The sequence below is a fragment of the Dermacentor variabilis genome, chromosome 2 (genome assembly GCF_050947875.1).
Source record: "Dermacentor variabilis isolate Ectoservices chromosome 2, ASM5094787v1, whole genome shotgun sequence".
In the NCBI taxonomy this organism is placed as follows: Eukaryota; Metazoa; Arthropoda; class Arachnida; order Ixodida; family Ixodidae; genus Dermacentor; species Dermacentor variabilis.
This window is the reverse complement of record NC_134569.1, coordinates 249,856,261-249,871,135: the sequence shown is the minus strand read 5'-3', so window position 1 is coordinate 249,871,135 and position 14,875 is coordinate 249,856,261. Positions and strand designations below refer to the sequence as shown.

General features: G+C 46.1%; 1 protein-coding gene across 1 annotated transcript in view; it reads right to left on the bottom strand.

The window, feature by feature from the left end:
* Window positions 1–14,875, bottom strand: part of LOC142570760 (serpin A3-7-like) — a 78,823-nt gene that overhangs the window by 6,869 nt on the left and 57,079 nt on the right. Inside the window, exon 3 of the mRNA XM_075679099.1 lies at window positions 12,390–12,538. Within this exon, the coding sequence (XP_075535214.1) occupies window positions 12,390–12,538 (149 nt within the window). The remainder of the gene's footprint in view (window positions 1–12,389; window positions 12,539–14,875) is intronic.

Below are 14,875 nucleotides of genomic sequence, written 5' to 3'. Positions count from 1 at the left end.
TGATGTCTCAGTTTATACACGTTCATCAGTTCATCAGTCTTAGTCTCAGCTCATACACGCAAATTGACATATTTACCCTTCGTCCGCCCACAGCTTGAATTTGCTTCATCCATCTGGTCGCCTCATCAAAAGTATTGAATCTCTATGCTGGAAGCCGTACAAAATAGAGCCGCTCGATTCATTTCATGTAACTATAGCCGCCATTCCAGTATAACAAAAATGAAGCTAGGCATTTCACTCCAGACGTTAAGTATTCGTCGTTCTGTTGCTCTTTTATGCTTAATACACAAATATATTCACAGCGTAACTCCATCGCCACTGCCACTTGAAAAACCATTACGTACATCCAGGCGCCTTCATAATCACCTCAGCATCAAACAGATATTTGGTAACACTAAAGCTTTCAATTCCTCAGCTTTGCCACAAGCCATCGCACTTTGGAACGATCTTCTAGATGCCATTGTTTCAATCACTAACCGCGAACATTTCCGTGAGCGCTAAACACATTTCACAAACTGAGAATGTATAATGATGCATTTCTTTTGTTGTGCTTACTGTTACTTTTGTTACCGGAGCCTGTGATGTAGCTTTAAATTAATAAATAAATGGTTCGCAAGCCTCGCAGGGCGGCGTTCGAGGCCAGACGCTCGAATTGAGGCGAGATGCTTCCTCCAGACGAAGGCACTGTTTGATCACAGCGTCCACGGCGGCGAAGGCAAGCAGATTGATCGTGTCGCCTGCGATACCATTCAAAATGTGGGCATCTTGTCAGCCTCGGACATCATCTGGTCAGCTTGTTGACCCAAGGTCAGCACGTCCTGTGCCGCCAGTTCTTTCTTGGCAGCAAGCTATCGGCCGAACGAGCGGCCGAAAAGGTCGCGGATCTGCGGTGTGTCCCAGCTGGTGAGATCCCCCTAGTGGGATTGCGAAACCAGACGCGAGGGGTCCTGGTCAGCATTACACTTGGATCCCAGCCGTTCCCTTTTCTAAAACGCTAGTGCATGCTGAGCCACTCGTCCACGTCAACGCTGTTTGCCCTGGAAAAAGTCCAGGGATCAAGGGGCTCCGAGATCTCGACAAGCTCGCTAGCGGTCGCAGGAATAGCTCGCGGTGACCTCTCGTCACTTGGTGGTGTGGCGGTATATTCGAGGTGCCGTCCACTGCGCAGCTCCGTCGTCAGTAGTAGTACCCCGCTCCTCCACGAAATAAGTTTTACGTGGAAGCCCAGTCGGGAAACTATTTACAAGGCGTACTTACAAGAAGTAACAGGCATTGGCAAGCATGGAGGCCAGTTAACATCATGCAAGGTGCGTCTTCGTCTTCAGATCAGCCAGTGGTCCCTTGTGGGTACGCCTTCTCTTGCCTCCCAAACACTGGCGCACACCCACTATCGTAAATTGACAAGAAGCAGGCGGTTTCCAGTGTATTTAGAATTAAAACAAAACTAAATTTGGATAGTAGAACGTGGGACTACAGAAACGTGATTTAGAAGTTTCATAAATATGTTAGAATTTCGATCAAACAAGTAAACATAAAGAAATGAAATATTAGACATAATTGATAATTTTACAAATTCAGCAAGGTACTCTCTTTGTCTCTCTAATAACGTCACACTAAAGGCAAAGGTAGACATCTTCTTCCAGTAGAACGTAGCAATATATTTTCAATATGCATTCCAAGTGGATGCATCTTGTAATATCAATGACTTCTATTCGTGTAATACAATATGTGCGCTGAAGTTTTTGTTTGAAAAATAATTAGTGAAATTCTCGTTCACTAAATTTTGCGTATGTATTTCTAGGGCACGTTATGTATACTTCTTCTCTTATAACAGCTCAATAAGAAGGCTGAACGGCACAGGCAATCTTTAAAAGTTCTGTTTACGAGGGAATAAAACACCCCAAATAAATTATATGCACAAAATGTTTTATGTTGCAGGGTAAACTGTCGAATTGAACACGTGCCTCCACTTTCCATGTTTGGCAATAAAATCGTCACACCAACACGCATTGCAAGTCATACATCCTTTTTTACTTACTAATTGTTGATATTTCTACTACTGTGTGCCACACAGGTACATTTGGGTGATATAAGCGACCACTGCCTCGTTTTTTAATGTACACCGACGACCTTAAGAAAACAGTTGATGCCTGTCAGAAGTTCACTTGTTAGCGTATAACACAAGCAAATTTAGAGTAATTCTAGAATGACTTTATGAATCCCAACTGGTCACCCATGTTGAACAGCTTAATAAGGCACATAACGAATTTATTAGGACATTTTCCCATATGTACGCGAGACATTTTCCAAGGAAAACATCTAAACATTCCCAAAAGTTAGAAATCCCAATGATCAATCAGAATTTAATAAGATTTCATGAGCTTGCAAAAATTATCTAACCAAAAAATAATCTCTATCATTCCTTCCTGAGCAGACGGTGTGACTTAGCATTACAAGCATTAAAAAATTTAGAAACAGGCTGAATGCTCAAGTCAGAAGGGTAAAGGCGCCGTACTATAACGACTTATTCGAAAATGTTTCTGGACAACGCCCAGAGATTGCGTGGCACACGATTAATTTTGTTCTAGTTCGCCAGAAGGACGATACACTCTTGACATCGCTAAAGGTGGGTCCACGTGAGATAATAGGCACGTTACTTTCCGATTACTTTAACCATCACATCGTAACTGCACAAAGAGATATTACTGAAGGCAATTATTGCGTAGCGGTGGCTTGTCATAGCGATGCTGCTCGCGAAAGTGCATTCTTTGTGCCTGTTGGTGAATATGATGTATACAGTATATGTGGCTAAAAACAGTAAAGCTGTTGATATAAATAATTTGCAGATGAAACCTATAAAGCATGTATTACTATTTATTTCTCTTCCACTTGTACACATTTACAACTTAATTTTACAGTCTTAAATTTTTTTTTCTGATGCAATGAATACGCGAAAATTTGGGTTATTGAAAATGGTGGTAATCGTCTAAACACTGTGCCTACCTATCGACCGATATTGGTACTACCAGCTTTTTTTTTTTCAAGAGGAATAGAAAAGCTCCTTTTTGCTATAATGACCGAATGTTTCAGTAGGTTTCAACTGCTCTATTCAGAGGAACTCGGCAACCAACGACCGTCACAACGCTGCGCCGGTTGCGTCAGTTACTGGGTGAGTACTTCACAAACGAAAGCCAGCTTCCAATTTTGCGCGAGCTGTTCTTGCAATGCGTCCCACAGTCCGCACGCATGGTACTGGCGTGTTCCGACGAGAAGTGTCTCGATCGACTAGCTGCACTCACTGACCGCATATGCGAAGGCTGGCTTGCGGCACAGTTACCTATCACCGCTGCGAGAGCCTCAGAGCCAGGAGACCGACTCACGCGCCTGGCGGAAACAATCAACATATCAGTGCACTGAAATAGCTCTCGACGGGTGGCAACACTGGCGACCAACTTCGGCGCAACCCTTCGGCTTCACAGTCTCGCAGTGCACCTAGAGACTAGCCGCGGTGTACTTGTGCTGGTGCCATCGTCACTTTCGCGAACAAGCAAGTTGCTCCACTAAATCCTGTTCGTGGACGGGAAACGCATCGGCCAGTCGCTAACTGCGGCATGCGACATCAGCCCTCGCGCAAGCCGCCTGTTCGTATAGTCGACAGCGTCACCGGCACCCACCTTCTTTTCCACACCGAAGCCGAGCTGCCCATCGTTCCCGCCATAGGCGCCGACTAGGGGGGGGAGGGGTGCGGAGACTCCGGGGCCCGAGCCTCAACCCCGGTGCGGGCGATGCCGAAGCGCGCTCCCCCCCTCCCCACACACACACCTAAAGTATCATTACCATAGCTTTGTCAACCCCATAATAATAATAATAATAATAATAATAATAATAATATATTTCCATCGGATGATGGAGGAGGTTGTAGGTAAAAGCTACTCGCAAACGTCAGCTTAAATAAAGCCCCTTAAACTTCGTAAAGTAGTGCCACGCTTTGAAGAATGCCGCCTCCTCCTCGCGCGCTCTGGCCGAGGCCGACGCCGCGACGCTATTGACCTAATAGCATCACGCGGGCCCTCAAGCCGTGCATCAGAACCATTTTTGCTCTAGAAGCGCCTACGGAGTGGCGAGGAGCGCATGTTGGCGCCGTTCCTACGCTCGAGCAGTGTAGGCGGCGCCACGGTCGAGGAGGGAGCGTGAAAGAGAGGAGAAACGAGGAGGAGTGAAGGTGGAGGAGGAGAGTGTTACTACTTTACGAAGTTTAAGGGGCCTTATGACAAAGGCCCACAGCCCCCTCCCCCTCTACAGGGCAACAATAGCAAAGCAGGCAGACACACACAATTTGAAGTTTCTTATGACTTACCTCGACCTTCTCACTTGAAATTTTACTGGGGCTAATAGCTTACTGCATTATGGTTGACGCGGACGGGCACGGCTTTTGAGAGGAAGCTTTAGCTCGGGCCCAACTCCGACGTGGCTTATTCAACGACATGTAAAACGAAAAAAAAACGCTTTTTTGATATAACCCCTGGACCGATTTGAATGAAATTTGTTGCATTAGAGAGAGGAAGTAAAATTCTAATGACTGTTGCAAGCAGAATTTCGAATGAAGGCTTGAATTTTGATTTCAAAATTCAAACATTGGACAGTTTGAAAAAGAAAATAGTAGCACAAAGCTTACAAATTCATAGCTCTGCATCAAGAACCGATATTGCGGTTCTGTAAACGGCATCCATTAGATCATTCAAAGCAGACAAATTCGATTTCTCACTTTAGATTTAATTTCTTACGTCGTTTACGGGGGTTCTGCAAAAGCTGTATTTTGTGGAGTTCTCACACCCGCGCTCGTGGGACAAAGGAACGACAACAGTGCGAGAGATGGCGCGAGTGTTGCGCTGCTAGCGCCACCTCACGGCAGGGTTACTTGGGGGGTGCGGGAAAGATAGGGGTCTCTTTTAGGAGGCGCGGAGTGCCGCGGACCTCCCACGCGCGCGCCGATCCATGCTTCTGCGAGACCGCCTCGCGTGGCCTGCCCTCGAACGCGCCACCGTTCGCGTGACCGTACGCGCGAACGACCAGGCTTTAGGATCCAGCATGGGGCGAACATATTCGCTCGCTATCCGGCCGCGGTGAGTCAGACTTCTAGATTTGTCGCGCGCCCATCGGCATGTTTTGGGGATAACAACTCGGCTAGCAGGCATTGATCTATGAAAGGTGCAATAAATGCCCTTGTGATTGTTTGCACTACTGTGTTGTTCCTTTGTCCCAAGAGCACGGGTGTGAGACAACCACAATTTCCATATTACTAAATTTTCCAATATTAATGTGTAACATATCAATTTTGTCCGCTTTAGAAGTACTATTAGATGCAATTCCCAGAATTGTATAAACATTTTTCGCTGTGGAGTTAGAGTTGTAAATTTGATGGTATCGTATTTTGAAAATTTTTGATTTTTGCCCATTTTTAATAAAAAATTGACAAAATAAATCAAAAATTCGAAACCAACAGTGCCCACAATTATAGTCTTTCTTTTAAATGCAAGAAACGTCGTTAAATTTTGTGCACTGGTTGCCGAGAAAAAGGAATTATCCTTTTACATGTATTTAGATAGCAGCACCCGAGCTAAAGCTTCCTCTTGAGTCATACTTTCGCTTTATTTCTGCAAATAATGACAATAGGAGGACAGGCACATTAGAAGCACTAGCGGCGGCTGCATCACCCATATTTTCTCACTTCAACATTGTTTTAAATTTCCGCTATAAACAGCATGCGCACACACAATGTATTTAAATATGCACACAGAACAAAGTTCATTATATTTTTGCAAGAGATGAAGGTAGACAATAAAAGATTATTTGTAACGGTATAGATAGCCTATGCATAGAGAATGAATATGTTGCTGTATGTTCAACCTGCTTTTAATTGTTTTGCGCGCTTTTTTGACCATGAAAAAAAAAACTATAAACTTCAGTGGCCCCTTCAGCAGTTTCTTTATCAATGGAGTATGAAATGCACGTGGATGTTGTGTGTCCCAGTATTGCTTCTCTTTCCAGTAACCAAAGCTAAAGACTCATGAAAAAAATTATTTCTAATAATGTACATCATTTATTAGGGATGGAAACATCGTCAGTTGCATGCAGAGGCCATAAATATATACAGGGTGTCCGAATTAACTAATATGCAGCAAGATTTAAAAAGAAAGCAATGCGTTACTGGAAGAAAAACTAGTACATATTGTTCATATTCATATTGTTCATATAGTACATATTGTTTTTTTCCTTACTAAGGTTTGATTAGGTAATTGTACTAACTATCTAACTCGATACGTACAAACCTAATTATGAAAGTCTTAATAAGGCATTTAAAGGACAGCCAAGGAACATCTAAATGCAGTATTTTCAGCGACGTACTAATTGCGTACTCAATTTTTTTCTCACTGATGAATAAACCACGTGAAATATGGAGAATACCGCGTCACTCCGCTCACCCCCCCTCCCCGGATCATAAAGCAGCGCCCTCGAACAGGCCCCCCCCTGAGTTCTTCAGAAAGAAATCAAGGAAATAAAGGAAAATATCATGATCGAGCTAATCCCTTATCTGCCGCGGCCGGCCGCAGTAACACATCGCGTTTGACGTTAGTTGGAAACAAGCTGTGATAGCTGTTGCCCTGGCCTAGATAAAATGCAGTTTTTTGTTTTCACGAAGCCTACCACCACAAAAGCGAATTACCAACATCAGTGCAAAGATTCGGAGGTGCATTATGTTTCGTCCCCGTCGCCATGCGTTTCTCTAATGAGCTTGCCTTGGGATCTGCAAATGGCAACAAGAGGAAGGCCGCAAGTATATATGTATATCAGTCATGGAGATAGACCAAACGCATCGACTATCATCAGAAATTATGAAAATCTTAACAAACCGGCGGCTTCAAGAAAGAGCGGATGAGGGCTCCATATTTGAGTCCTAGTACGCAGGGATGTTCTAGCATTTATGGTCTCAACCCTCATGCTAGCGTGGGGGACGTGGCCGCCGAGGTACCAATTTCCAGGTCATCGGTGGGGGATTTCAAATGGCGCCCTTTCACCCATACCACCTTAACCAGCACCAATGCTTAGAAAATATGGTCCTGCAAAGTCGTCAAGTATTCTCTAATTGGGTTGTCACAAAAGCCGATGAGTCTTCTGACTTCTTGAGCAAGATCATGTGCAAAGATGAAGCCAATTTTTGCAGAAACGAATAGGTAAATTTACATAATGCACGCCATTGGAGCGACTCCAATATACACTGGGTAAAGGGCAATAGGCGCCAGTACCAGTGGTCGCTCAATGTACGGTTCGGAATTTACGCCGGTGCTATGATCGGTCCCATCTTTTTCGATCACACACTGAACTGGACAACGTTACGTGAACGAAATCATTGAAGGAGTGGTGGATGAGTTTCTCAGCGAAGTCCCGCTGTCACGTCCTCCACTTATGTGGTATCAGAAAGATGGGGCGCCAGGACACAGCAGCAGCCGAGCACGCAACTGGCTGGCTGCGACTTTTCATGCGCAATAGAATGGAATGCACGGGCCTGTAAATTGGCCGGCTAGGTCACCTGACCTGTCTCCACTCGATTCCTTTCTTCAAGGTTTTGTGAAAGATCGTGCTTACATGATCGAGACGGACGTCAGATTAGTTCAAGGTAAAGATAGCGGATGTCTGCCGTCAAATTCCAGCGTCGGTCACCAAAAAAGCCGCAGAAGATGTGATAAAACGGACGTAGGACTGCGCAGCAACAAAAGGAGAGCTATTCGAACACGTCCTCTAGGCTGATATTCAACGGAGCTTACGAATTCATATATAATAAGAGCACACTGAAATCTGATGTTTTCTTTTTTTTGTGCAGTCATCATGATTGCCAATTCGGCCCATTTAGAAGTATATTTGAAGGTATATTTACGTTCTTGAACGCATCGGTTTTGCCTTGTCTCTACACGTTGGTCGCTTCCGGGTCTGCTTATTCAGCTTATATTTTTTGAAACTAATCTATTTTTTCAGCAAGTATGCACTTTCATGAAAAATAAAAGGGTCAATTTAATTTGGCTTTGGTCCGCAGCAAGTTTCTGGCGCGAAATATAGCTTCGCGCGCACATTTTCGATGCAGCGGGAGCAATGCCGGGATTTTGAAACATTCTCTGCCTATTACACTGCTTTTCACATTCCGTCCGTGGTCAGAGTGGCGCTTCGGCTGCGTTATCAAGGTGCTTTTGTTATCAATGTGATCAGTCGGCTTTGAGAGACACCGCATTTAGATGTCATTTTCGGGTGACTACAAATGCATCACTGACACTTTGAATATTAGGACAGCTCTGCTCGAGTTAGATAGTTAATTGCAATTACTTATTTAAATATCAGTAACGAAATAATTGCTAGTGGCTATTCCATTGTACTGGAAACAATATGAATTGGGTGTTCTTCGGGTAACGCAACTGCTCATTTTTTAAGTCTTGGTGCATAATAAATGGACAACACTGTATAATTATCTCAGTAACCAAAGAGAGACCAAACGGGATTCACTCGAAATCAAAATCAACAGAGGTCATGCGCAGCAGTACTTATACTCGGACTCACAAAAAAAGAGAGAGGGGGGAGGCTGCAGTTTCGCTGGAAAGGCGAAGCAGTATTAGTGATAGCCAAGTATGCGAAATTACACAAAGGAAGAATACACCACCAGGAGGAGTCAGGCTGTGAAATTGCACTGCCTCCTGCTATGAGGTCTTGTATATACTAATTAAATGCCGTCACTTCAGCGCTCACTCATTCGAAGTCACACGAAGTTTGTTCAAGTGCACGAAATAATATATATATATATATATATATATATATATATATATATATATATATAAGGGGTTCGGAAGGGTGGTGCCCCCCCCCCCCCCACATAAGAAGAATACAAGCTCTACGCCTATGGTTCCCGTCACGGTAGGAGATCGCCAACGCGGCAAGTCCACACCCTCGCTCCACGCGGTGAACAACTCCACGCGGCGCTAACTTCTCAAAGGTTCATGGATGAGGTAAAGCGCGGACTCCCGTTCATTTTCGTCTGCCTTGACGACATTCCCTTTGCAAGCCGCACAGACGAAGAGCACAAAGAGCGCCTTCGCCTTCTAGTTGAGCGATTGGCTGAACACGGCCTGGTCCTCAAGCCCCAGGAATGCGCTTTCAGATTTGAAGGGCGGATTTTATCGGCCATCGCATTTCACCCCGAGACATCAAGACACTGGAATCACAGGTGCGGGCTGTCGAGGATTTCCCCTCTCCAACCTCCTCCGAAAGTTGCGCCAGTTTCTGAAGCTCACAAACTTTCACAGTCGCTTCATACCGTCTTATTCGCAAGTTATTCAGCCGCTTACCGACCTGCTGCGTCGCGACTACAAAAAAAAAATAACGTCTACCTTCCACTGATCCTTGGAGCATGAACAATCCTTCCAGAAAGCTAAAACACGGTTGGCGATTGCGGTGTTGCTGATTCATCTGTTCAACGACGCTCCAACTCGCCGGAGCCCATACTGCTAACGCGTCGTACGGGTTCCGGCCAATAACGATAGATATCGGACTCCGGCGCTTGCACAGATAGGTGTTTGGGATCGCCGACGTCAGCTTTGCCATACTGGACGTGGACTTCCTCAGCCATTTCCACCTAGATGTGAGTTTTCGAGATCGGCGCCTAAAGGATAACGTCCGATCCCTCGATGCACTTGGCCTGCAGTCCATCCTCACCACATCTGGCATCCGTACATTTCGGCCGGTCTCAACGTACGACAAGATACTTGCTGAGTACCCGCAACTCACGAAGCCCCAAAACGATCCGCTGCCTGTGAAACACAACGTGACGCATCCTATCCCACCGCTGGTCCACCTGTCGCCGCGCGCCCACGGAGGCTCACTGGACGGAGGTTGGAGGTCACCCACCGTGCGTTCGAGCATATGCTTCAGCTCGGCGTTATTCGTCCTTCCCCCAGCAACTGGTGTTGACCACTTCATCGGGTGCTAAAGCAGGAGGGTGGCGACTATATGGTAATTGCCGAGCTTTGAATGCCGTCACTACTCCGTGTCAATATCCGCTTCCTCACATATATGACTTCGGTGCCCGTCTCGCAGGAAGCAAAACATACAGCAAGATCAATTTGATGAGGGCGTACAACCAAATTCCTATCGAACCCAGCGACACTCAGAAGACAGCAATCACCACTCCATTTGGCCTATTTCAGTTTGTTCGTACGACTTACGATTTCAATGCGGCGCAAACTTCTGAAAGGTTCATGGATGAGGTAAAGCGCGGACTCTCGTTCATTTTCGTCTACCTTGACGACATTCCCGTTGCAAGTCGCACAGACGAAGAGCACAAAGAGCACCTTCGCCTTCTATTTGAGCGATTGGATGTACACGGCCTGGTCCTCAAGCCCCGAAACTGCGCTTTCGGATTTGAAGCGCGGATTTTCTTGGCCATGGTATTTCACCCCGAGACGTCAAGACACTGAAATCAGAGGTGCGGGCAATCGAGGACTTCCCCTCTCCAACCTCCTAGGAAAGTTGCGTCAGTTTCTGAAGCTCATAAACTTTTACAGTCACATCATACCATCTTATTCGCAAGTTACTCAGCCGCTTACCGGCCTGCTGCGTCGCGACTACAAAAAAAGATGTCTAGCTTCCACTGGTCCTCGCAGCACGAACACTCCTTCCAGAAAGCCAAAACGTGGCTGGCGATTGCAGTGTTGCTGACTCATCCGTTGAACGACGTTGCAACTCGCCTTACGGTAGACGCGTCGACCACGGCGGTGGCTGCAGTACTGCAGCGGCACGATGGCACAGACCGGAGGCTTCTCAATGTGCCTCGAACCTGCAGAAGCGCGCTACAGCACCTTCTGAATGCAGATGTTGGTCATCTATTGCGCTGTCAAGCATTTGCGTTTTTAAGCATGACATGCTTTCAGCTCCCTTTGTCAGCGACCTTCAAGTGACCTTGAGCCAAAAGCCAGAGCTCTTATCTGGACACTCAAACAAGAACATTAGGGCAAATTTGTGAGAACACAAGGAGATTATCCGGATAACCAGTCATTACTTAATAAAATGCGTTCTCGGGCCCCCAAGTCTTCGTACAGGACCGCGTTACAAAGGCTAGTTACTGCCCAAACAAGTTACAAAATATATTGCTTCCGAGATCTTCATAATGTTTGTTCACAATATCGCTCAAGCTGTAACTTCTAGTACGCTGAAGTTTTATTTGTGATTTCCAATAGCGACGTTGAAAAGGCATATACAGAACACTATACACTTGTGATCTGTTGCCGCTCAGCGCTGAACGCCAGCGGCCCGCGAATTCCGCGGCGTGGGTTTTGCGTCGCCTCGAGAGATAACCACGCTGCCTGGCGCTTCCTTCAGGGGCCTCTACCCGCCGATTTTGCTGCTAAGCGCGACGTCGCGGGATCAAATCCGGCCGCGGCGGCCGCATTTCGATGGGGGCGAAATGCAGAAACGCCCGTGGTCCCGAGCATTGTGGGCGCATGTTAAAGGTTCCCTGGTAGACAAAAGCACTCCTAAGCCCCCTAATAAGGCGTGCCACACAGTGAAATCGTGGTTTTGGCACGTAAAAGCCCACAATTCAACTAGCCTCAGAAAAATATCCTTCGACTGCATCGCTTTTCTCAATTCAGCACATAGCGCTACTGAATTCTCGGACTACTTGTTAACCACTTAAAGAAGTTTGCTACGCGGCAGCCGTAAGCACTTGGCGCTTTACGAAGGATTATAGCATAGACGGGCGCTCGGGCACTGCGATACGAGCAAAATCTACGGTGCCGCCATCAGGCGAGCCTTCGGGCACGCCGGCAGGCTAGCAGGCGACGCGCCATGGGTTCTCAACGCGCCTGCGCAAGTATTGGTGACGCATTACCACATGTTCAGTGACCCAAGTTGGTCTGACGGTTGGTTTCTGTCCCTCAGCACAGCAGCCATGTGCGCTGTACATTCGACCACGCTCTACCCAATGACTCAGATAGGCGGGAAGAAATGTTAGAGGTAAACATGCATAGATGCAAACATAGATCAGCCCGGTAAGTACGCGATGAACGGTAAGGGTGGTCACGCATTAAACTGGTGATTAAATGGCGCGTTTTAAGAGCTGTATATGTTGCAGTCACTGTCAGTATATGTATGTAGAGCTGAATGTGTTACAGCCGCTCTTAGCAAATAGTTGTTTTCATACTTGGACACCAACTTGGAGCTTTTCGAGCCACAAACCTATCTTGCAGGTTCATTTAAATTGATTTTTTACTACCGTGTCATTTCTCTAGCGAAGCAGGGTGAAAAACCGAAACGCTATCTGGTTCTTTTTGCTTTTCATTGGTGACCCGTACCTGAAGTTGGCCTCGTCCGTAAAGGCCTCGCGGATGCCGAGCTTCTGCAAGACGTCAGTGAGCTCGGCCTCGAAGGTGGCTGAGAAACGCGGCAACTCAATCTTCACCTTTTGGCGCTCCTTGACCGCCTCGAACACGCGGTTCAGCACCTGCACGTGATGCAGATGCCCAGTGCTATCGGTGTCTATAGCAAACGTTTGAAGAGAAACAAAAGTTCCAGTAAGTTACTTTCCCTTTCGTCCTTAGGCGCGGCAATATGTTTCCCGTTCATTCAGGTGAAGAAGCAGACAATAGTTTTTAGGCAGCTACTACACCGGCAGCCAGGGGCTTTCATATGTGGTCATGCTGGCACAGTACTGAAGCCGCACCATCGCCCTTCTATGGATGCTTCTAGGAACAAAAGTTATGAATCGACTAACTGATTAACTTTAAAGTATAAATAAAAAAAGCAGTGACATGTCGTGATGATGGACTCCGCTTTATCAGCACCCACCTGACCTTGTACAACGAGCGGCAAAGCCTCGGAAAACGAACGTTCTGTATTTCACCCCCCTGGGGACACCGCTATACAGTGTCTCGAACCGAAGAAGGAATGTCGCAGAATCAGAAAGTCAAAGGCAATCAGTGACTGCAGCGGTGATGAGAGATATCGCAAAATCTAAATGGTAAATCGTAAATCAAATCGTTGGCATCGCACACGCAATAGCTAAGAGATACAGCGCACACAAGTAGAAAGAAACACCTCTTTTTTCGCATCTGAAAGAATCGAACACCGGCACATGAGAAGGCTGCCATAATTCATATTTCCCAGGGCACCCCATATACCAATCTGTTCGGCAGCCACAAAAGAACACTTTGCGGTGGTATTTCTTACATTGTTTTGTCAGGTCACCATTTACTTTGGTGTGGCTACGTACTTTCCTCGCACGCGCGCCAGCCGTCTCTCACTCGGCCGCTTGCGCGCCCGCCGTCTGACGACGCGTGCTGACCGGGTTTCCGACCGCAGTGGACGCCAATAATTCGGCTGTGAAAGAAAAATCAGTGAGTGTGGAATGGTTTTTGGTACGCGCACGCAAATGTTTCTGTCCAGCGTGCGCACGTATCCATCATTGACGTATATGCGCTGGTTTCCGCGGATATCTGCCCATAGACATTTTATCGGTTATTTTATTTGGCGCCACAATGAAACTGCTTAGTGGAAATAAAGAAACTTGCAGGGTTCACTGTTCCGAAATTGGACAATAACTTCTAAGGAACATCAAAGTTTTCGGTTTCGAAAACATTTTGTTTCTTTAACAGACTCCAAATTTACGAATCCTGTTCTTTCGTTCTTTCTTTCTTTCTATCTATCTATCTATCTATCTATCTATCTATCTATCTATCTATCTATCTATCTATCTATCTCTATCTATCTATCTATCTTTCTTTCTTTCTTTCTTTCTTTCTTTCTTTCTTTCTTTCTTTCTTTCTTTCTTTTGATTTCTTTCTTCATTTGTTATAGAGCTACTTACTCTGTAGCGATCCAGAGAAAAGACGGGGAATGCGGGCGATGGAAATTCAAGACGATGAGCAAAACGTGAACAAGGTGAATGCAGGAGCCAACGTTTCGACAAGTGGACTTGTCTTGTTCAAGGCCTTGAAGCAGACGAGGCCTTGAAGAAGACAAGTCCACTTGTCGAAACGTTGGCTCCTGCATTAACCTTGTTCTCGTTTTGCTCATCGTCTTACTCTGTAGCGGTGGCATGAGGCCTTACTTTATACAACATGCAAGAAATCAAGAATTATACAAGCTCTCCTTGCGGCAGACTCTGAACACATACGATTCACAGGTGGTCAAAATTAATCCGGAGTACCCCCCTGCGGTATGCCTCAATCAAGTCGTGGATTTGGCGCTTAAAAAACTAGAATTCGTTCATTCTTTCCAAACTCACGCTAAGTGTAGCGCGCCTTCGGGCTACCAATCAAATCCTATGCACATTACCAACATTGCTGCTTGCAATCGTGCGAAATCGGTGAGACTCGGGTTGGTGCAGTGGTCGCAATCTCACCGTGATTGTCTTGCAGAAAGATAACAGGTTCACCGAAGTGAAGCTGCGTCGCATTCGGTCAAACGTTTCAGAGAAGCAAGCTTTCCCTCTGTCGAAGGACACATTTCTGTGCTTGCTTTCACTGCACCACGATGACTGAAAAGTGTGTCAGTAGCTTATTCTCTCTTACCTTCGATTTCAGCGATGTAACGAGAGACGCAGAGCATCAGCCACGAACCTACTCTGGCTTTGGCTCGCGTTTTGAATATGTCGTATTAAAAGATTATATTATCGATAATTTCTGGAGTTGCTGCCATGCGAATAAGCTCGTGGAATGTCGTATCCGAGTTCATTGTTGAATTTTCTTTAGTGGCGTTCCCAGCATACCTTGTGTGCGAACGCGGATGTACGGAGCTAATTTGCAGTGTACCAACCTGAATGTGTCGCTATTCACAAGCG